The sequence below is a fragment of the Astatotilapia calliptera genome, chromosome 16, assembly GCF_900246225.1.
Source record: "Astatotilapia calliptera chromosome 16, fAstCal1.2, whole genome shotgun sequence".
Taxonomy (NCBI): Eukaryota; Metazoa; Chordata; class Actinopteri; order Cichliformes; family Cichlidae; genus Astatotilapia; species Astatotilapia calliptera.
Genome location: NC_039317.1, coordinates 32,988,748 through 33,011,283, shown reverse-complemented (window position 1 = coordinate 33,011,283; position 22,536 = coordinate 32,988,748). Strand labels below are relative to the sequence as shown.

Sequence of the window (22,536 nt, the reverse complement as noted above, 5' to 3'; positions counted from 1 at the left end):
TTATATTACTCATTACTAAAAACAAGAGCGGAGTTGAAATTAAGTTTAATAACGGCTCAAAGCACAGGCAGAATTTTAAATGGCAGCGTGGACGAGAGACATCAGCCTCAGGTGGAGAGTGGATTTTTAACCATTGCTGGGACCACGCTGCACACTGCAGCCTCAACCAGCTGGGAAGAAAATTAATAATAAAAATCGTGTAATGAAGTTTGACTTGAGTGAACGTGTTTGGCTGCAGGATGAAGTGAATTAGCTGAGCTGGTGTGTGCGGAGGATTTCACATACTTTTTAACTGTTTCCTGACGGGCTTATTGGGATCCAGCCAGCGCTGTAAAATATTGATAGAGAGACACTTAGAGACACCATGAAGTGTGAACACACAACTTCAATTATTTACCAGTGGCCACGCACACGCACGCACGCACGCACGCACGCACGCACACACTGATCATTACTCGCAGGCAGACATGATTTAATTTCATCACACTGGCCCTTAAACAAGCTCTTATCAACTCCCAACTTTCCCAACAAAATACAGGATCAGCACAGTTTAAATTTGCTTTACATGAATCACTTCTTTAGTAAACACATGTGACCTAACTTACCAAAAAGTCAAACTATAATGAAACTAGCTAACCGAGTAAGGCGGCAGGAGGCGGGTCTGTCGTGTTTTAAAGATCAAATGTAATTCTATTAAATCCCCTAAAAACACAGCACCATTAAACTGATACTGGTTTCTCTCAGGCGTGCTTCACAGAGACCGGTCGGCAACCTCCTGGCAACGACTGGTTGCTAAGGTAAAGTGAGCATTCTGTCATTGGCTGCTAGCAGTCGCTAGGTGAAATTGGTTGCTAAGAGACATAAGATGCTGCACTAAAAACTCTTTTGTGATTTCTGTGGCTGTTATCAGGTCGTCATCGGGTTGTCATGGCAACTGGTACTGTACTTTGCATGACTATTTGAATGTTAAAGTGAAATTTGCACCTTTTTAAACGTGTTGGTTGCAGCAGTCAGGTGAACTTTTACTTTGAAGGCAAACCTTCTGTAGTGCTAGTCTTTAAAGACTAGTCAGCCACAGCAATCTGCAATCGATCAAAACAATCGCGAGGAGGATTTTGGTGCAGCGCCCTCTTTGCAATCAATGTTACACAGTGACAGCTAGGAACCACTCACCACAGGTGTTCAGAGCGCACGGAGGATCACAGAGGATCAGTCTATTGGCCTGCGAGACTCAAACTTTAGGCTGATAAAGTTTAATTTGCTGCTGATCTTTACCCAGCAACACGTTGCATAGTTTCAGTGCCCATCAGTGCTCCACAGAAGTGCCGATCCCTGAGTGAAAACAGTTCACACACACACACACACACACACACACACACACACACACACACACACACACACACACACACACACACACACACACACACACACACACACACACACACACACACACAGCTGTCATACTAACTGGTGCATCTGATGAGTCGTCAGTCAGGTGCAGGCCAAAATAGTCCCTCTCGGTCAGCTCCAGGTGCTTGAAGACAGCATCCAGCAGCACCTGGCCATTATCCGACTTCTGCAGAGAACAAAGGAAAACACGGTCATCCACGCTGAGCTTTATTTACTACCAACATATAATGATAGACAAAAGTTGTATACACGATCTCCTTGATTCACCTTCCTGGAAACAGGTTTCATGTGAGAGTCACTGATGTTGACAGGTTTAAAAAAAACAAAACAAGAAACAGAAACTGCCCATCTGCACTCGAGCTTCCACGAGACGTCAAGATAAACATCAGTTTCAAGCGAAGCGGTGAGCAGGTTTCGTTTACAGATGGTTTCTGATCAGGATTAAGGAAGAGGAAAGGGGGGATTTCTCCCTAAACACAGAGTCCACAGAGAGCCAATTAAAAGGCTGTAAAATGTGAGAAATCACTTATCAAACGCATCATTAATATCACATCATTTCCTGAGAAAACAGCGAGGGTGAGAGGAGAAGCCACGGGATCACAAGTGGGGCAGAAAGTCACACCTGATCTGCTGCAACTTTAAGAGGAGGAGGAGGCAGGGCACAAATGTGTGGCTCCATCAGAGCTCCCATGGGAGAACACACACACACACTCCCCTTTGCCCTGCTGACACAGTTTTACAACGCACTGTTTGTGTGTGTGTGGGGCAAACAGACACAATGTTAGCTGACAGTTGACATGTTGACATGGCAGCCCTCTAGGACAACTTGCATGTGTGCAATCTACTAATGTCAAAGCCTTGTTATGTGTGAGTTGCTGGTGTACTGAGAGAACTGGTGACTTTTTGGCCTTTCCAGTCACACTCAGGTGAACATGAAAAATTCAACATGGCTACATTTAAAAGAGGAGCGCTGCAGAGAGGAAACCCTGTGGACAAAGCCAATTTGGTCAGAACATTGTCGAAGGTGATCGGTTAGGCTTTCCTTGTCTTTGTCGAGTTACATGCTCATTGCTTATTAGAAGAAGTTTAAAATAAGGACGTGAAGAGAGGATGACCACATTAGGGATATCCCCTAATAAGAAGCCCACCAATCAGAAAAATAAGAAAGTGTTATCAGGCAGCATGAGCTGGAAACGAGCATGAGCGGTTTAATTAAAAAATATTTATCTGCAGTTTAATAATGCATTAAAACCTGGTAAACAACTGTTTACTCTAGTAGCAAATTCATATTTCACTGCGTCAAACGGCCCTTTTGTGGCTGCTGTTCCTCTAAAGCGCACCCGAGGCTGCCTCCCATATTAAAGAGCCCAGATTGACATCACCGATAAACACGTTTCTAGAAACAGCTTTGCTACCAATAATGCATTTACCCTTCATCGCAAGTCTGCAGGGATGATCATTTTTGCCATCACTCATCTGCTAACAGGCAGACGCATCCTGGTTTTAGCCGATAGCTGCTCGAGTCACCGAAGCGGACCTCATCCCTGCTTTCTGTGATTTTAATATGAAATATGGGCTAAACATGGAAGACAAGTGGGCTGTCCTTCATCCATATTTTGTCTCTTCCTGAATTCATGTGTTAACCAACAAATGAAACATGTTTTCCTCAAAATCAAACAAAGTGTTCTTAGTGTTGATGGACAGGCTGACAGATGAGGTCGGGCAGGAGTCTCTGTGGACTATGATGCGTGCAGACAACACTGATCTGTAGTGTGCATCGGGAGCAGGTGGAGCTTGAAGAGGTGGAGGTATGCACTAGAGAGAGGAGGAAACAATCCAAAGCAACTGTGGTGAACAAGAGAGTACAGGCAGAGTGGAGCTGGAGGAGACGAGTGTCTGGGGAGCAGCAGGAGGCACAAGATGGCTGTGATGCATGGTTTGGAGACGGGAAGAAAATACAGGAAGAGAAGAGGAAGAGCTCAGAGGAGGTTCATGGACGTAGTGAAGGAGGACAGAGGATGCTGGGGATGGGGTGAGATGAATGCAGATGATCTGCTGTGGCGACAGATGAAGGGAGCAGCGCTTCATCAACATCAAGGCTCTTACATTTCCCTTCCATCATCACCACACCTTAAATTTCGAAAAATGGGGCATTTTAAATCTCTATTAATGCCTCTTTAAATACATTAGAAGGGCTTTTGAAATATACTAATTTTTTTAGGATGATATAAAATCAGTTTTTAAATTCTGGCTGCTTTAAAGTATCTGGTGGAAATCCCAAGTGCCTGAAAAGTCTGATGATTACAGCCAGCTGACAGCGGCTAACCGAAAGAATGAGGAAGCTAGCGATGCTAGCCTCTCGTGTGACACTTTCCTTCGGAGACTCTTGATAAACGTGTCTGCTGCCTCCATGAGAAACTCTGTGTGTACGCTTCTCCTTTGTACGAAGCAGCTTTTCAGCTCGATGTGGGAGCCCTCTGTGCACTTTTACACTGCAATCCCAGGAAACCCATCGCCTGTGTGTGTGTCTGTGTGTGAGCGGGCATGCTTGCCTTTTGTGTGTATTCCTGGCTCACTTTTAACAATGTATGTCTGTTTGCTCTCACAGCAATCGCACATTTGGCTCGTACGCTTTTAGAATACCAGAAGAGACTAGCACCAGCGTGTACACACACACACACACACACACACACACACACACACACACACACACACACACACACACACACACACACACACACACACACACGCACACACGCACACACGCTTCCTCTGGACTTTTACGCAACAAGCTACACAGACTATGGCAACAGCAGCTCCACATTCTGGATAGACGAGTCAGAAAGAGCAGAGAAATGCAGAAAGACTTTCAAAGAAAAGAAAGAGAATGCAAACGTAAGAAGAGAGAAAGTCACTGAGAAGAAAAGAGAGAGGGAGCATGGAAGAAGAGAAACGGAGTGATTGACGATGCGAGCGGGTGAGACAAACCCTCTTTGTGCCCTTCACCCGCACCGCGGACTGAAACAGTGTCTGTGTGCGTGAGAATGAAGAGAGAGGAAGGAGACATGGTGATAGAGAGCAATTAGAGCACAAGAGATTGGCTGAGAGCAGAGGAGGGGCAGAGAGCGCGAGAGAGAGGGGGGGAAAAAGATGCTCTGATAAGTCTGTCACCCCGAGGGGTTCATCTTCAGGGTTGGAGGGGAGCAGACCATCGAACATCAAACACTCGGGGGGAAATTCCACTGTTTTATGACAGGTTAACAAAAAATGTGACATTTTTATTGAAGTCCTTCCACAGGAAACAACTGAGTGTGTCAATGTGTGTGTGTGTGTGTGTGTGTGTGTGCATGAGCGTGTATTCATATCTTTGTGGGGACCAAAAATAGGAAGTTTATTATATTTATGGGGACCAGAATCCCAGTCCCCACGAGCTTGAAGGCATTTTTAAGACTCCAAATGTGGTTTTAGTGACGGGTTACAGTTGGGTTAGGCATTCATCTTTCATGGTTAGGGTAAAGCTGCAGAGCTGCTTCAGTGACAGACTGCTGCATCCTAGATGCATGAAGGAGCGTTTCCGCAGGTCCTTCCTCCCTGCAGCTGTCAGACTGTACAATCAGAACTGCTCCCAACAAACATAGATGTTTACATCTGCGCTGTAACTGCAATAAGTTAATCAACCGATTCGCACTACAACCTGCTTTGCCTCTTATCTGTAGCTATTTTTATTTAATTTAATAACTGTACAATACTCTCTGTATATAGTAACCACTTCCTGTGTACTGTTTGTTTGTATATCTGTCTTTTTGGCTGCTGTTACAACCAAATTTCCCCTTCTGGGACAATTAAAGGATTATTCTATTCTATTCTAAAAGCTCGGGAAAGCATTATGTCAATTAGATGTCCCCACAAGATGGGTGTGTGTGTGTGTGTGTGTGTGTGTGTGTGTGTGTGTGTGTGGGTGTGTGTGTTAAAGAATGACGGAATTTCAGGAAGTATGAGGCAGCTTGTCCAGGCAGGAAAGGAACAACGTGAAGGTGGAGGCGCTGACATCTATAGCCGTTTTCCTTTTCCAGTAAACTCAGCACAGACTTTCAGGATGAGAACCGAGGGACCGATCTGTGATCTCTGCACGTCCGTCCACCTCGCTGAATGAGCAGCACCAGCTCTCGTTTAATACACCGAGTCAACGCCAAAAAGCACGACGGCATGTGATGCACATGTGGTTGCTGGAGTACTTTTCTATGCTGTGGTGTGCTGGGGGAGCAGCACAGCAAAGAAGGACTCATGCAGGCTGGAGAAACTGATCAGGAGGGCTAGCTCTGTGGTCGGCATGAAGCTGGACACTCTGGTGACAGTGGCAGAGAAAAGGACATTAAAGAAACTGCTGGACATTATGAACAATGCTGGGCATCCTCTGCACACGGCCATAAACAACCAGAAGAGTCTGTTCAGTGACAGGTTGCTTCTCCCCAAGACAAGAACTAACAGACTTAAAAACTCCTTTGTCCCACACGCCATCAAACTGTTTAACTCCTCTCTGGAGGGGAGAGGGAGGGGAAACAGGAGGACAAAGGAGGGGGGAACAACTAAGCTGTAGTGCCTCTTCACCTCACTGTACAATACCTTGTGCAATACTTTTGTAAATAGTCAACAGACTCAATACTTGAAATGTGCAATTCACTTGTATTTTTATTTTTTACTCCTATTTATTCTATTTATCCCCTTTGTATATTTTATTTATATTTGTTTCTGTATATATATATATATATATATATATATATATATATATATATATATATATATATATATGTGTGTGTGTGTGTGTGTGTGTGTGTGTGTGTGTGTGTGTGTGTGTGTGTGTGTATATAACAATTCTGTAACTGTAACTTCGGTCGTTGCTGTGCTTTTTTTGGAAGTCGAATTTCCCAGAGGAACCCACCCGAGGGATTAATAAAGTTCTATCTTATCTTATCTTATCTTACAACGGAGGTGAAAACTCATCTGGGCAAACAGTGATCTTCATTTTAAAATTAGTGGGCAGCCTTGTTTTGCTAATATTGATTTTAAACAGCCCTAAAACAAAGGACGTCGTGCTGAGGCCAAGAAACATGCGAGAGCGCACACGTATAGCACATCCTGCCCACACATGCAGTGTGACACCTCCCTCACACCTCCCTGGTTTCTAAGCAGCGTGGTTGCATTCACTATTTTGGCTCTTCCAGTCACAGAGGTGGAGCGAACCGTTTACTGTTACGCTCTCATTTTTCTCACCATCGAGCATAACCAACTCCATGAAACTGTCAGCACTACAACAACAACACATGCAAATTCTGCTGTCCTGTCGCTGGCTGCAAAAACCAAAACACACGGAGGAAGTGAGAAGTCGAGAACGAGTGGTTGTTCACTCCATCAGAATAAAATCTCCAAGCTCATCGAATCTTTTTGGCTCCACAGAGAAAAACTGATCAGGAATCAAAAATGACGCATTAATAAAAGAACAGGAATCGCTTCAGAAGGAATTTAAGGGCATCTCTTAAACAGAAACACTGAGTCAATAGAGTCCCATTAAAGGAAAAAAGAAATACAATAACTGAAAAAGGGGAGAGGTGGCAAAAACTCTGCTTGGCCTCTAAAATCCCAATAAAAAAAAAAGAAAAGCGCAGTTACCAAGCTGAGCTCAACGATGGATCTACACGAACGTCTGGGGTTAAAGAAGCACACTCCAGTCACGCCTGCAGCTGGTTCAAAATGAAACACGTAAATAAAAAGAACAAGCACACCTGTCGTGGCGGTGCTTCACTGCCTGCATGTGCAGAGTCCATGTCAAAGTTTCTGACCAACAGAAACAGAAATCCAAGCTCAGAGGGGGCGGAGCCTGTCCATTATTCCACCTAGTGTGAGCACTTACTCGTTTTTATTTCATAATCGTTTTTATTGTGTGCATACAGCACTTTGTATCTGTCGTGCCTGCATTTAAAGTGCTTTATAAATAAAGTGGGTATGGTATGGAATAATGTTGGGCTAATACTGAATGTCCAAGAGAAATGTGAGCACAATAAGCCCCATTTAAAGCCATTTAAATCAGTTGTAGTGGGCCGGGCGCTTCATTGACAAACGCCAGTTCAGCTTTTGCTGTTACATTGAAGTCAGGTCTGCTTACTAGTGTGTTTAAGTACATTTAGTTCACAGGACTGCCCTTGTGGTACACACATAAAAAACAGAAAACAACAGTAGCGTGTAGCTCTGATTAGCTTGTTTGCAGCAGCTGGCTCTTTTAAAGAAGCAGTTTGATGGTTTCTACTTTAAGTTTGTTATTGTACTTTTCTCTACTGGGCAGATGATCCCAGTGCCATTTCAACTCATCGATCTCCGTATGTAGTACAGCAGTAGAGGGATATTACCTAATCACAGACATTTTTGTTTATGAAATACTCAAATGTAGTGATTTCAATGATGCAAACTGGGACACGTGGTGCTTTCTATACATGTGTGACAAACGAAAGACTGACTGTGAGCCTGGGAAAAAACCCCAGTAACTTGGGTCTTTGTTAAGAGCTGCCTGATTACCAAATAGCTGTTACAGACAGCTGAATATTCATGTTGGGTATTGTGGTTACTTTGGTTCTGCTTTCCTGTGAATTGACCATGCTGCTAACCCTGCTTTTGTATGTGGGGAGGTGGGTTTTCCAAGCACGCATATGTGAGGATAACGCGTGATATCATTGTATTTTTCCTTTTTTATTAAACGCTGCAGTGGTGACTGACTGGTGTGACTGATGGTTGCTGTGGGTTTTTGCCTCATTTTCCACACCGAGTCTGAACTTAAGGTGAACGCAGATAAAACTGCTTTTATTAGTGATCGTGTTTCCGATGACGACATGGGTGTAGCTATTACTCAGCGATGAATGCCTCTGGCAGGTCTCTCCTACTCCTGCAGTGGGTTGCAAACTATGAATATGAAATTTGGTACCTGCACCGTGCAGGCGTGCAGGATGGAACAGCCGGAAGGAAAAGGAGGAGGCGATCTGATATTTTTCTTCCTGAAAATTAAGTAAGCTGAGTGTTGTTGCTAGGCAGTTTTTAAGTGAGTCTCAATTACGTAGGTGAGAACTACAGAGATAATGTCTGAAATGTTCTGACTGTGCAGAAACTGTAAGTCCAGGGGCTGTTGTTCATTAATTTATGAAAGTGTGACACATTGACATTTAACGAGGCTTCTTCCTCAAACTAAATGTGAAAACAGGGCAATTCCACAGTTACTCAAAATTACAAATTCAAACGTAATCATTAAAAAAAAAAAAAAAAAAAAAAAAGGCTCAGCATGAATGCAATTAAGAGACAAAAGTTAGAATAAATATCTGAACGTAAATCGGAATACCTGACCTCCTCGCTGAGTTATTGTCTAAAATACAGTCGTCGCATTGATCGTTGGTGCTTTTCTTGAATTTTCCATCGTAAACTGAAGCGCAACAAATACAAAACTGACAAGAAATGATGGAAACCAAGCGCTCGATGCTTGAAATTTCATCGACCCTTCTTTAGATGACATTTAAATTACGCTCGGCGCTACAACAATATCTGGAATAACACTTTACACTGATATTATTTCAGCCTACGGCTTTCCATCTATACGATCATCAATACAAGCCCCTCATGTGCCTCCCACAGCCAACCCACACACTCGCACACCACCAGCCCCCACGGTTCCCATGACAATAAGAGGCTGCTTCTGGATTTTCACTCTCCGCCGGAGTCACGGCCAGTCGGCCACAGAGAGGATCAATAGAAGTATTGTTGCTCTCGGGATGGCTTGTCCTTCCAGGAAGTTACTGCTGCTGCGGGGGCCTGATCAATGAAGCTGGCAGAGAGGCCGACAGAGCTCACACTACATTGAAGTTCTCACATTCGGCTAAGCTTGAACACACAGACGGTCTTTTACATACGTGGCTCAGACTCATCTGCATGACAAGACTGACAGGAAGTGAACGAGCAGTTACAAAGTAGCGTGGATTAACGCACAGAGTAAAAAGTACGACTTCATTATCACATCAGCACTCATCAGATATAATGTTCATATTGTCGTTCGTGCTTTTCTTTCAGTAAACACAAATCTCAACGCTAACAGGAAGTGATGTGTCTGAGAGGATGTTATTAGAAGAACTGCGCTGTGACTCAAAGGGAATTTCCCGACTGACTGTGTGTCTCTCTGTCACGGTGCTTGATCAGACGGAGAGCCGAGACAGACGGCCGTAACATCAGTCACAAGCTGGCTCGTCACCTGGTCTGAAGCGCACGCACCGCGCTCGCTTACAGACACCCTGCTTTATTTTCCCCTCGAGCTTCGCCTGCGTGAGACCGAATGCTTGCAAAGCGAGATAAAGGCCGACTGATCAACCGCTGAGATCAAACCTCAAAGCCAGAAATGGAACAAACTGAAGCCAGTGGGACAAGTGAAACCCTACCCATTAGTATCATCAGAACACAAGAGAAAGAGAGAGAGAGTGGGCTGCGTTTTAAATGTCTGCCGATGTGTCGAAACACAAGGGATTTTTTCCCCCACCGACTCTCAGATGAATCTGAGGTGGGCTTGAGGGGAAATTCACAGTAACGGAAAAAGGTATGTAGGAAAGTTGGTCTGAGAGAAAGGGGAAGGGGTTTGATACTGGAAGTTTTCAATTCTAAAAAAAGAAAGAGCAGACGAGACCACTGTCTTCATCCTAACGTCTTTGTCTGGGAACAATTTCAGTGTTATTGAGAAAACACTAAGAAAAACAAACAAAAAACAAACGTAATGTTCTGCCATGTGCTTTTAACTCGCACACACAATTGAAACAAGGCGGTTGGGACTGAAGGGGGTTTACTTACATTGACTTTGAAGGCCTGGACTGTGTTGTCCAGCAGCAGTACGTTGCACACAACCTGTGTGTGCTGCCTGTCTCGCTCCAGCTCAGTCGCCCGGACATTGTAGGATCTGCCAGCAGGCAAGCGGAAGCGCGCGCTCATCACGCTCCTACCAGGGTCTGCAACAAGAGAGGACACAGCACAGAGGAGAAAACGATGAGTGAGAGCAAAACCAAAACGGGGCTCGATCAGGGTCCGATCTGCCAAAGATCTAAGATTGCCTGTAATGAATGCATAACACCACGAAACTTAAAGTGCGCTTTAGGGGACAAAAACCTCTTTGTTCAAGGCTCGATCCATCTACAAACAGATGCACAATACGGCACGCAGCGACGGCAGCCGCGCAAGCCCGTGCAAGCAGGTCGAAGCATCGGCGAGCGAGTGTTTCATGGGAAAAGAATGTCAATACGCAAGCGGCAGATTCCCTGCCAGGGTGATGCGGCTCAGCCCGCCACCTCAAACACTCACGGGACAACCCAGGATGACACATTTTATTATTTTAAGAGGTAATTAGACTTCGTCAGTGAAGAATAATGCAACAACCGGGGCCATGCTGCCCTGTTTATTACAAGCTTCAAAAACCACAGCACACCTGATGTATCTTTCCAAACAAAGAACAATTCAGTTTTAATCTTAGTGGGGAGAATTAATGCAGCACGCTGTTAGCACGCTGTTAGCACGCCGCTATCTAAAACAAAAAAGGCGCCCTGTGACGGCAGAGCACAGCTGAGTAGGTGCAGCTCTCACTGTGTGATCTGTGCAGACACACTGCTGATGGTGATGCTGATGAGGAGGACGACGCAGCTCTCACTTCCAACATGAAGACAAAAACACGAAGGCTACAGCAGAGTTAGAGCAGCGAATGACGGACCTGCTTCACACAAAGCGACGAATGAGTAAACCTCCTATAGTCACTGATGCCGACTGAAGGTAAAACATGAAGGTGTGGGATTTCTCTGCTTTTACACCCTGCTGAGGACTCTTTCACGTGACTCTAAATGTGTTTGTAATCTCCGTAGATGAACAGTTCTTTCAAAGAGTAAAGACAAGATCACGGGCACCTGTTCCACATGATTTTCATACATTATGATGCATATTCTCAGATTCTAGAGCAGCTCTTATCCAGAGTAAGTCTTCATTATCTCAGACCAGGGCTGTTCTATTTTCCTTTAAGCCACGTTTGTTCTGGACGGATGCTCCATGCAAACCGAGGGTTTTAAAAAAGATGATTGGTTCACTTTACACAAAGAAGAGACCTGCGATGTAACTTGGAGAGCTTCACAGGAAGAGATAAGCAGACCTCGTCACCTTTGCTGCTGCTGAGCTTCCTGTTTGTCAATTTCAAGTGAAATAGCGACTCTGAATTTTCTGAGCTGCTTCAGAGAAATCAGACGGGCCCCGTTTCCCCCACAGTGTTTCACTTTTCCTTTACAATAAACTGTGTTTCTGTCCGATTATCCGATTAGTGAGTAACAGTTCAGTTCTGTGAAGCTTCTGATGAGAAGTCGGTGGCTCGCAGACTGTCTGGAGTCGTCGTTAAAGCCGTCTGTCAGAGGCTGGTCAATGAAACAGAGGAATGATATGATGCTGCAATGAGCTCCAAGCCCTTCCTGTCCACATCCTGCTTTTTTACTTTTAGGTCATCTAGCATGACTGCAGATGTGACAAACCCACAGGGGTCACGGTGCTGTCATCGCGGGCTGCTGTGTCTGTAGCGACGGATCTGTGGATGGGGAGAGCTCTCCGAGCTGCTCATCACTACACATGAGCACAAACCAGGATGACCTACTGACAGATGGTGCGCTCTCTATAAATGCACATTTATACTTCAGGTCACCGCTAACAAACTCTCCCTCTCACACACACAGACACACAATAATCTATATGTCATATGCACAGAGGAAGTTCTGACAGTCGCCTCATCCAAAAATAGACCAAAAATAGACACAATGACATGTGACAGACATCTCAAGAAAGCATCTATCACCCTGTGGTCACATTATATTACTTCATCGTGCTGAATGTCCAGTGACTTAAGAACAACTCAGGAAAGCATAAAAATATGAGAAGTGCTCCACCAGGGCCAATGGTTTATTCTATATATTCATTTAGCTTTCTTGGCTCTCCTTAAATGGACTTTAACTTTGTAATTGTACCCTGCTGAGACTCATTTTAATATACCTGACACAATTTATGTGGATATCATGCATGTATAGGATCCTTTTTTGGTAAAATGTCTGTAAATGTAATAAAGTGAAAAATGTTTTTGATTGAAACAGTTACAACCTGTTACTGTAACATTATCCTTCCCTATATGCCTACATCTCATCAGTCCAAACACTGGCAGTAAGACACACAGTTTTAAATGATCAGATCAATCTACTGACCTTCAATACACAAGCTCAAGCTATGAGGTGTTTTTTCTTTTGGTCATTTTTTTAATCATTAAGCTGACTTGAAGACCTTGGTGGATATAAGTCAAATTATAGCTATCGTGTTTGCAGACAGCATGACGCTGCAGGTGTTTAATACAAACATAAAATATGCAAAGTGTGGATTCAAAAGCATCTCGCCTTCACTGAACTAACAGGGAAACCTCAGAAACTCCAGCTAAGCATTTCTCACACTGTCAAACTCCTCTGTTCAATGACAGGCTGGTGAAAAATATCCATTTATTATTTTAGTTTCAGTTAACTCATTGCCCTTTGCTCCCCTCCTCCATGCAAAGATAAAGAAAGGCATGTCTTTGATAACAATTTCAAAATTATACGATTCAAAAGCACAACCGCCTCTGCCATCCCAGAAGATCTGACCAAACCCAGAAGCGCGATCTCTTGTGCCTACTTACCGTTTACTGACATCTTAAACCGGAACATGTATGTAATGCCTCCAGCTACTTAATTACAAAGAATTTTTAAATTCATAAATTTATCTCTGATGTTCAGTAACAATCTCAGAAGAACTAGCAAAGCATTAGCCTATCGAGGAAAAAGAAGCTACAATGTGCAGCAAGCTGATTGTTTATGATGTCACAGTAACCAAACTGATCACACAAAGACATCAGTCTGTATCGGTCTTAATCACATCAGTGGGTCACGGTTTACCACGTCCGCTCACAATTTCCTGGGCAAGAACTGCCACAGCATCAGAGCACAAAGTGCTGCAAGATGCAGAGCTGGTCGTGCTGTAGGTGCTCCTGGTGGGATCGGTATATTCTGCCAGCGGAACGAGCACGCTGGCCTCAGTGCGGGCAAACGCACGCAGACGTGGCCAAGCATGCGCGATGATGCCAGCCACAGCGCTGCGAGCTTGGGAAACAGAGCGAATAGAGCAGGGAGACGGATGCAGGGATGAAGCCATGCAGAAGGAAGGGAGGGACGGAGCAATGTGCTCCTATCGCTGGCTCTCTCCGAGGACGAGCTGTGGGATAAACACACACACACTCCACAGGCTGTATCGCCTTGCCCTGCCCTTTTCCTGTCTTAACGTTCCTCTGCTTATCCACATGAAGACAATTTCAAAACTGCAGACAGGATGATCCCATCCTGTCTGCAACCATTGAATCACGTTTTCACGTTACCTACCTGAGCCTGAGAGCTTTAATGATCAGTTTAAAGTCCGGCATAAAACCATTGTTTGAAATATAAATGAAAATAGTTTGTCAAGAATGATTTTCATCAAGGTTTTATCTCATTCGATTTGTTCTCATGAACTTTTACTAGAGTGACGCAATTAATCGAAATGTCTATTCAATTAAAATTGTGGCCTCCATGGATTAGGAAAACGAGATAAAAGAGATAAAACAATTATCGTGCCTGCTTCCTTTCACAACAGTGCTTTTATTTTGTCTTCTGAGCCGCCACAGCGAGCAGGCTTATTTTCAGCCTGAGCCACACACAGAATCTGGACACAGTTGAGGACTGGATGGATTAAACTGGAGGTGCTCATTAGTTAACCGGTCAACTAGTATAAAAGTAGGAACCCACTTAAACAGTCTAAACTGGTTAATCGGTGCCTTCGTGCACAGCATCTCAAACATATCATACTAGATTAGTTTGCATAGTGTTGCTATGACATAAGCATCAGCCTTAGCATCCATGTCTGTGCAGGATGTGGCTACACGTCGCTCCATTCGTCTGCTGTTCAGTCCATTTTCCATCTTTACAGTGCTGCAGGACCATGCAGGGTGGTGCAGCTTGCTTTTACCTGGCTTCTTTACAACTTCCTGTCACAGAGTGACAGAAAGCCATCTGCCGGGGTTGCAGCCCTTGGCGTATAGAAGGAACAGTTAAAAGTGTTGCACATAGATAAAGTAATTTGTCTGAGTAGTATTCGTGGTATGGATCAATGAGTCGACTAACTGGATAATAGATTAAGCTCATTTGTTTTTCTTTAGGTTTTTAAAAGTTTCTTCCTCCTTATTCATCTCTTTCCTGTCCTACTACACCGTTTCCTCTTCCACTCTTTCCGTTCTCGCCGTACTGAAATTTTCTGCTCCGCTGTGGTCCTTCCAGCTTTGCTCTGCTGAGCTGGACAGGACAGCCACTCTCCCCTGAGAGAAGCCTCCGGAACTGCAGGAAGCAATTATTGTAGCGTGCTTCCGAAGTCAGCGGAGCTTACAAACAGGCAGAAATGCGTGTGTGTGTCTAACCAAGGGCCCTTGACCCTCAAGCTTCCCTCACTGGTGGGCTCCTGCGGCTCCCTCAGCTTATTGCAAACACAGACGCTCCTGCAGCCTTCCTGTCCATGCACAGGAAAATGAGCCTTTAATGTAAACGCATATATAAACATGCTGATATTAGCATGCACACACAAACAGACTTATCTAATGCGAAGATCGGGCTGGGCATTTCGGTCATTCTAGTTTAAAGCTGCGTTTCATGATTTCTTCTGTAGGTTTGTGTCTCTCTTCTCTCTCGTTCTCCACACAGAGCAGTTCCCAACATCCTCTCTGCATCTGCAAGCACACCCGGCTCCAATGTCCCAATTTTACCTCGTTTGTCCAGCTTCATTATGATTTTTTTTTTAATAGCAGCTGCATAAATTTGAGCTTTGAGTGCTGCCACACAATCGCCAGGTCTCTGTTCAGTGAGTCGGCTCACCAACAACTGAGCATTTACCCACATTCAGGCAAAAGTGACCAAAGTATCACCTTTGCTCCACATTGTATACATGGCTCTGCTGTTATTAGCATGCACACCACTTGTGTACATAATAAAGCAGATCCCAACAGGGCTGAAGCACCGTCCTTCCCCGTGCCTCTTATTTATACTAGTGTCGCCGAAGTCCTCAAAGCGAAAGCTTCACAACTGGCGCCGTCTGCTCCAGCTCAAATACGGGCTCACAGCTGAACTCTGCTTGCCTTTTACATTTCTATTTATAATCCCGATTCCTTCAAAGGAACTGCTACGTATGGTTTTTCTGTCCCTTTGTGCTGCTTTGGAACAGTTGAAATAAGAGGCTTGCAGTTAGGAATCCCAAAGGAATTGTGCATAACAGCTTCACAGCACAGCGTAAACTAGGTCATACACAAACAGGTGGTCAATTACAGATGTGTGCCACTGCGCGTGCGTGTTTGTAGACAGCCTGCGATTTCCGTTTTCATTATAAATGATTAGAAAAACTACTTTAAAGCCCTCGTGGACGATTTCAATCAGAATAAGAACGAGTGGCGCAGCACTCGGTTGAACACTGGAGGGTTTCACCTGCACCTTCATGCAACTGCTGTTTTTATTTGGTGCTATACAAATAAACATGAGGAAATAAACTATTGTTTGGCATTAAGACAGAAAAACACTTCCTATACCAGGTCTTACATCCTTTCCCTTCTCCCCCATCAGATCACCACTATGAACCCTTTGATTTTACTTCTTCTATGTAGGAACCACTTGTGATTTTAGGGCAGCAACAGCATCGGGCTGTTGCGCGTCTCTGATAGTCTGGGAGTCCAAAAACTCGGGCCAGTCGAGGCGAGAAAGCTGAGGCAGCAAATAACCTTGAGAAGAGAGATGTATGAAGACCCAACAAGAAGCTAGAATATCATTTATAACAGCAACTCTGAGCAGTACCAGAGCCAAGTCAGACTTTGTGTTGCACGCGTTCAGTTTGCCTGTAACAGACACTGCTAATCCACAGATTCAGTAAATCAAATCAACTGTGCAAACTATAAACTATAAATGTCCGGTTCCGTTTCTGCCCCCTTTGGTCTCAAACCCATCATCATTCAGCCGTGCAGAGTTGCAAACGTCTGCAGACCTCTGCTTGAACCTTACCGAGCCCTTGTGGAATAAACCTCTCGGAGAGCATGAATGAAAATCCTGACTCAGCCGGCCCGACTGCATTGATTAGAAAAACTACACCGTCCATTCTAGTTCTCAGCTTTCCAGAAGCACTTCATCGGGCATTTCAACACAAGTGCACCAACGTGTGCTACAAAACCAAAGAGCAATAACAGCCTGAGAGGGGGAAATTTCATTTTACGTATAGAGCACGGAGCACAGTTAAAGCAGACACACGTTTAAGGATTCACACGTTACAGATTGTATGAAAACGTAAAAATATAATTAGAGCAAACAAATCTGCTGCGCAAAGAGCATCTCATAGAAACCAAAAACCAAAGTTATTTATATTTTGGAGCTTCCTGACCGCTTCAGTTCTTATTAACTTCTTTCACACTCGATATTTCATCACTGAATTATATTAAATAACCTGACACGACACAGACTTTCAGCAACACTAAAGCTTTCTGATGAAAAAGGAAGCACTTGTGATTTTAGTCGAGCTAACAGAGATTCAGCGTTTCGCATTTAAACCTCACAAAATGCCTTTGAGATCACGAGCTCCATTTGAAGATTCACACATCAGTTGTGCACTTTCACCTGTAGTTACAAGAAAGAAAAAGAGGAAAATAACCTGCTCCTGAGACATGAATGAGAAACCGCTGAATTAAACGTTCCTACCGAGCCCCGGGGCAACGCGATTACAGAAAACCTACTAAATTAATAACAATAAAAACATATTTTAATAGGTTTTTGCCAAAAGGATAAAACGAGGTCATTCAGTCAGTAAAGCCGAGTGTTAAAGGTCGAGTGTTAGGCAATCAACAATAATTAGAACTATCAAAAATGGGAAAGTCATGCCCAATACTTCTCATATAAAAACATTCAGATGTAATTTGCGTGTAATTATTAAGGCGAACTAGCAGAGTCTGTTCACTTTTTTTAAATGGTTTACCTCCCCAGGAATATTTTACACTTTAACATTCGATCCAGCTGCTGCTAACCTGCTCTGCCCGTCCATTCAGGGGGTCACTGAGGAGCGGGAGAAGGATCACCGCTCGCCGACTGGAGTTTGGGTCCAAACAGATGAAGGACTCCCCAGAGCGTCACACAGTGGGCGCACGTTTATTTGCACATGAGCGTTTTTATATATGACATTATTTAAAAATTGCAGAGTCAGTCCCAGCTGTGTGCACGGGCAATGTGATCGAAACAAGACTGACGTAGAAAAAGCGAATAAAACGTTATCCTCCAGAACTGCACCAGTTTAATGAGGAGCACTGTTAACATACATGTAATTTACCTCATTAGTACTGAAGCATTCAAGTCTCTTCATAGTATAAATCACAGCATTACTGTTATTATTGCAAGTCCACCAGTTACTGCATGAGGGCGGAGCAGTAACTGAGCAACTTCCTTCTAATGAATTTAAGAATAAATCCTAAATTTGTGAATCCGATTTTCCAAACAATGCAGAAACATTCCGATAATCTTTGATACTAAATCCCTGACTTTTCTTCTTCTTCGCCTCCTCTTCATCCTGTCTTTAAGTGTCAGTATGGAGCGTGAGTCCATTATGCAAATTACAGTCATCAGTGCCAGAGAGCAGCCATTTACTTCTGCACACAAACACACACAGAGCCATTGATAAAAGCCAACACCTGTCACAGATTCCTGCTGAATCAAAGATAACACAGAGGAGACTTCTCAGCTCATTCTCCCGCTGCAGTCCTCGTCTCTCCAAGCATCTCGAGTGACATCTCATCGTCCTATTAGATTTATTATAATGTCATCGTCTTCACAACCTCCCCTCTCCCATTGGCTCTTCCATCTTTCACTTCTCGCTTCTCTTCTGCTTCTTTTCCCGAGTTATTGGCGCCACCGTCTCCCCTTTAGAAGCCGCTAACGTGCATTCTCTGCTAAGAGAAGAGCTAACTGTGTGAGCGAGTAACATCTACTCTCTGTGTTGCATCACTGTGAGTTATTTGAGGACAGATTAATCTCAACAGCTGCGCTGGAATAAAGAAAGGTTGCAAAACAGTGGTCGTTCCACCACAAATGCACAAAAGCAGCACATCCTGTCCACTTGATTTGTCTGCAAAACAACATTTAGCTTCAACTACGGCACTCTTCAAGGCCTGGAGACAAATAATCGCTTTGTTGTTTGCACAACAGCCGTGAACACATCTGCATCTGTAAAGTGCACACTGAATACTTTCTTAAAATATTGAGGAGAAATAAAACATGTCATAGTCTGAGTACGGTAAAAGAAATAAATGAATTACAGTAGACATTCACACCTGGGGTTCTCTTCTTCTTGTCATGCACACACACGTCGCATTTTGTTATTTTTGCAATGGTATCAGTGGCGACTATCTCAGGTTTGAGGTTTCCTGCTTTTAGCTAACAGTGCAAATAATCATTCATCTATTCATAATGTTCATCACATACACAGCAGCATTTCTGTGTGAGAAAATTACTGAAACAATGCCAACAAATATCCTACACGTGGTTAAAAACTGATTTCATTAGCACAGGTGTTACTAAATGAACAGGTGAAAAGCAAACAATCTTAACAACAGACGAGCAAAAGTTGAAGGACGGGTCCAAAAAACAGCGCGGAAGAAAAGACAACAAAACAATGCATTAAAAATGGATAAAGATAAAAATATTAAAACAGGAAAATATGGAAGGAAACTAGAATAAAAGGAGATATAAGGGCCATAAAAGGGCACCTCAGGCTGTACGGCTGCAGACTGGATCACGCCGGGTCATCGTTTGTGCTCTGAGGCTCGGGGCCAGACGCAGGCGTCGCTTTAAAACAGATCCACAAAATCAATTGTAAACACATACAGGAAGTCAATGGAGATAAGCCAGGAGTGGGTGATGTAAAGACCACATTTGTCTGTCACCGGCACTAATGAATTAGCTGGACAACAATAAAATACCACTTAGGGTTTGTCAGAGTGGTCACTGATGTTTTAAACACACCACGGAAAGTTTGGACTGAGAATGTGAGAGGGGAGGGCCCCCGTTTATACAACAGCAGGCCCTCTGTGCAGTAATATTCTCACACACACGAGAGAGAGAGAGATGCAGGTCTGATTAAAGCTGCACATTTCTCCTTTCCTGCTGACGCCGGCGCCTTTACGTGCAACCGGGGTCGGTTTCTGAACACTCTGCAAATTTCCACCCGCATCCACCCCAACCCTGCACATTCCTGCCCCACCAGCAGGGAGGCCAGGTGTTCTATAGCAAGCGCACGCCCTCCTGCTGCAAGGCAGATAGATTAGCTCAGTGACAATGCAGCACTTCGCACGATCCTTCGAAAGATCCCAGTGATTTAAGTGGCAAACACAGCTCAACACATCTCCACACCCAAAAGCATTGAAATATAAATAAATGAGTAAATAAGCAAACTACAAGCATCTAATGTTGATATCAGTAAAACCACCGCTGACATTCACCGTGTCTCTGTGCCAAGCTGAACCCCGTTCCCTGAATCTGGTCCTGTAAGCGAGTGTGTGTTTAACAGTCTGTGGAGTCAATAAGCTGTAAGTTAATCAGCCTCTCTTCATTAAGGTGCAGAAACCCCGCTAGAAGCCAAGCACACTACAGTAGACAGGAGCAGGCTCTTTATGTATAAGCAGTGTGAGATTATCTGAACCGTGTGCGTCTGTGGCCTCATCACCAAACTCTGCTGCCACAACAATTAAGCTGACACACGTCTGAACATATTTGTTTGTGCTGCATCTGAAAATATCTTCACATGACAACTTCAGCTCAAATTCCAACAACATGCATACATTGAAAACATGAACAGATGCAGCATTAAGTGCTCCGATGCTCTGATCGTGCGAAAGCAGCTTTTGTCCAAAAACACAAAATACTGTAGTGTGAAGCTGTTAGTGGGCAGATCTTTGACTCATTAAAGTGGAAACTGCCTCAAAGTAAGTCATGGAAGTAAAAACATATTCCAAGATATTCATTTGGAGGCAGGTAAAATCTCTTTTTTTGGTAAATATTCAAATCCTAAGCCCATCGGAGCGGGCACGCTCCAATTTGTGTAACTACTTTTAAATCCCGGTACAACTGCAACCACATAAGCTAGCGCAATAATTTCTTTTGCACATAAAACCAGAGCTGCACTTACATATCATGCATTCAACTTGTCCCAGGTCGCAGTTTCCTCCCACATGTGGCTTTGCAAAAATCGCGTAAAAAGCGCTGCCAACAACTAAAACATAATCATCCTGAAACACGCAATTCGATCAGCTGTTAATAGTACTTCCTACGTCAGTGCGAACTATCGCATGTCTGCCATTATCTGCAAAAACTGGAAGTGACCTTTCAAAGGTTTACTGGTGTTTGTAAAAGTCACGTTTGACTTTAAGCCTTTCTGTATAGTTTCTGAGAGGCTTAATTTCACTGTTGCAAATAGTTTATTTTGTTTTATTTTGATGAACATGCTGTTTTTTTGCAAATTGTGTACAATAATATTTGTTTTTGTTTTTCCTGCATTTTATAAAAATTGGTGTATCTCAAAAACGAAACTATGAAGACACTCAAAATGAATTTCCTGTGGTTGGAAACTATTTTGGGCAACTTTTTTGCATTTACAATTTTAAGGGTTACACCTCTGAAATTTCTCTTACTAGAAATAAGTGTAAAAAAACAAAAACGTTTTTTGTAGTTTACTGCACTTTTTTGCAAGCTATGCAGTTACTATGGACTTTATGCAGGCGTATTATTGAAATTTGGGATATAACGGTTGTACTGATGTATAACAACTTAAAATGCTCCCAGCTATGGCACTATAGCATGTAAAATATAAAGATAGATCCATGCTAAAATATAAAGCCTATGATAGACTTGAAAGAGTTAAAAAACAAACAAACATGTTCCTGTAGACGTTAACAAGAAGGCCAGCATAAAATGAAAAAATGGCTGCAGTTCAGTCAAACCTGTTAAAAACAAACTAATTGTTGGTCTATGGCGACTGCAGCACGTGCAGAGCTAACATAAACACCATGAACGAGAGTCGCCCATATTACCGGTCGCTCCACATATTTCTGACCCTCAGTAACAGCAGATAGCCAAAACACATACATGTGGGTCTGCAAAGCTTTGCAGAGCTGGGATTAATCCTAAAACGGTGTTAAAATGGTCGTGTAGGTGGCGATAGTTTTGTTTTCAAATACCACTTTGTAAATGAAAACGCAGATGTGAGGAGTCAGCCTGAGGCACGGGATTTTTCTTTGTCAGCTAGGAACTAACATAATGTGTCAGCCTCTCAGACGGGACGGCATGTGACAGTCAGGAAAACGACATGATTCACTTACTCCCCGTCACCCTCGGGACGAGCCTGTACTCTATTCTCAGAAGCTGTAGCTGCTCAGGTCAAAACACTCAAACACCAAACCAGTCACTACTCATCTCATCAAAGTTCAAACCACCTCTTTATTAGAGGTGTCCCCTTACACTACTCCAGCCTTTTCTCCAAGAAGATGCGCATGTTTTATTTTTGCTCCTTGCTGAGAACTTAATTAAACAGCGGCTGACATTCAAAATGACACAAAGGCAGCTCAGAAAACAGGAAAAGGCTTTTTGCACTGAGCACAGCCTTTAGATGCAACACTGGACGTTTCTGCAACTATTACGGCAGCTTTACCGAAATGTGACCATAATATCATATTATCAGTGTGCAGGATCATTCCCCCCCCCACAGTTAATGAGTTATTAAGGTCCTATTACAAAAGAGACAAAAGGCCCTAAAGAGTTATGCAAACCTGGACCTAGAGGATTCTCACCACACCAAATTATGCAAATGCAGCAAACATACAAACATCAGCACATAAACAGCCAAAATGGATATTAATGCAAAACAAGCCAGGTAGCGTAAGTGCCACTCCATATATGTGCATCCACACAACATCTCCTTTTTCTC

The 22,536-nt window shown here is 43.6% G+C and overlaps 1 protein-coding gene across 1 annotated transcript in view; it reads right to left on the bottom strand.

Moving 5' to 3' along the window:
• Positions 1-22,536, bottom strand: part of ptpn4a (protein tyrosine phosphatase non-receptor type 4a) — a 67,742-nt gene that overhangs the window by 30,389 nt on the left and 14,817 nt on the right. The window contains exons 2-4 of the mRNA XM_026145418.1: positions 10,276-10,430; positions 1,469-1,576; positions 286-328 (exon numbers count right to left, since the gene is read on the bottom strand). Of these exons, the coding sequence (XP_026001203.1) occupies positions 286-328; positions 1,469-1,576; positions 10,276-10,413 (289 nt within the window). The 5' untranslated portion in view covers positions 10,414-10,430. The remainder of the gene's footprint in view (positions 1-285; positions 329-1,468; positions 1,577-10,275; positions 10,431-22,536) is intronic.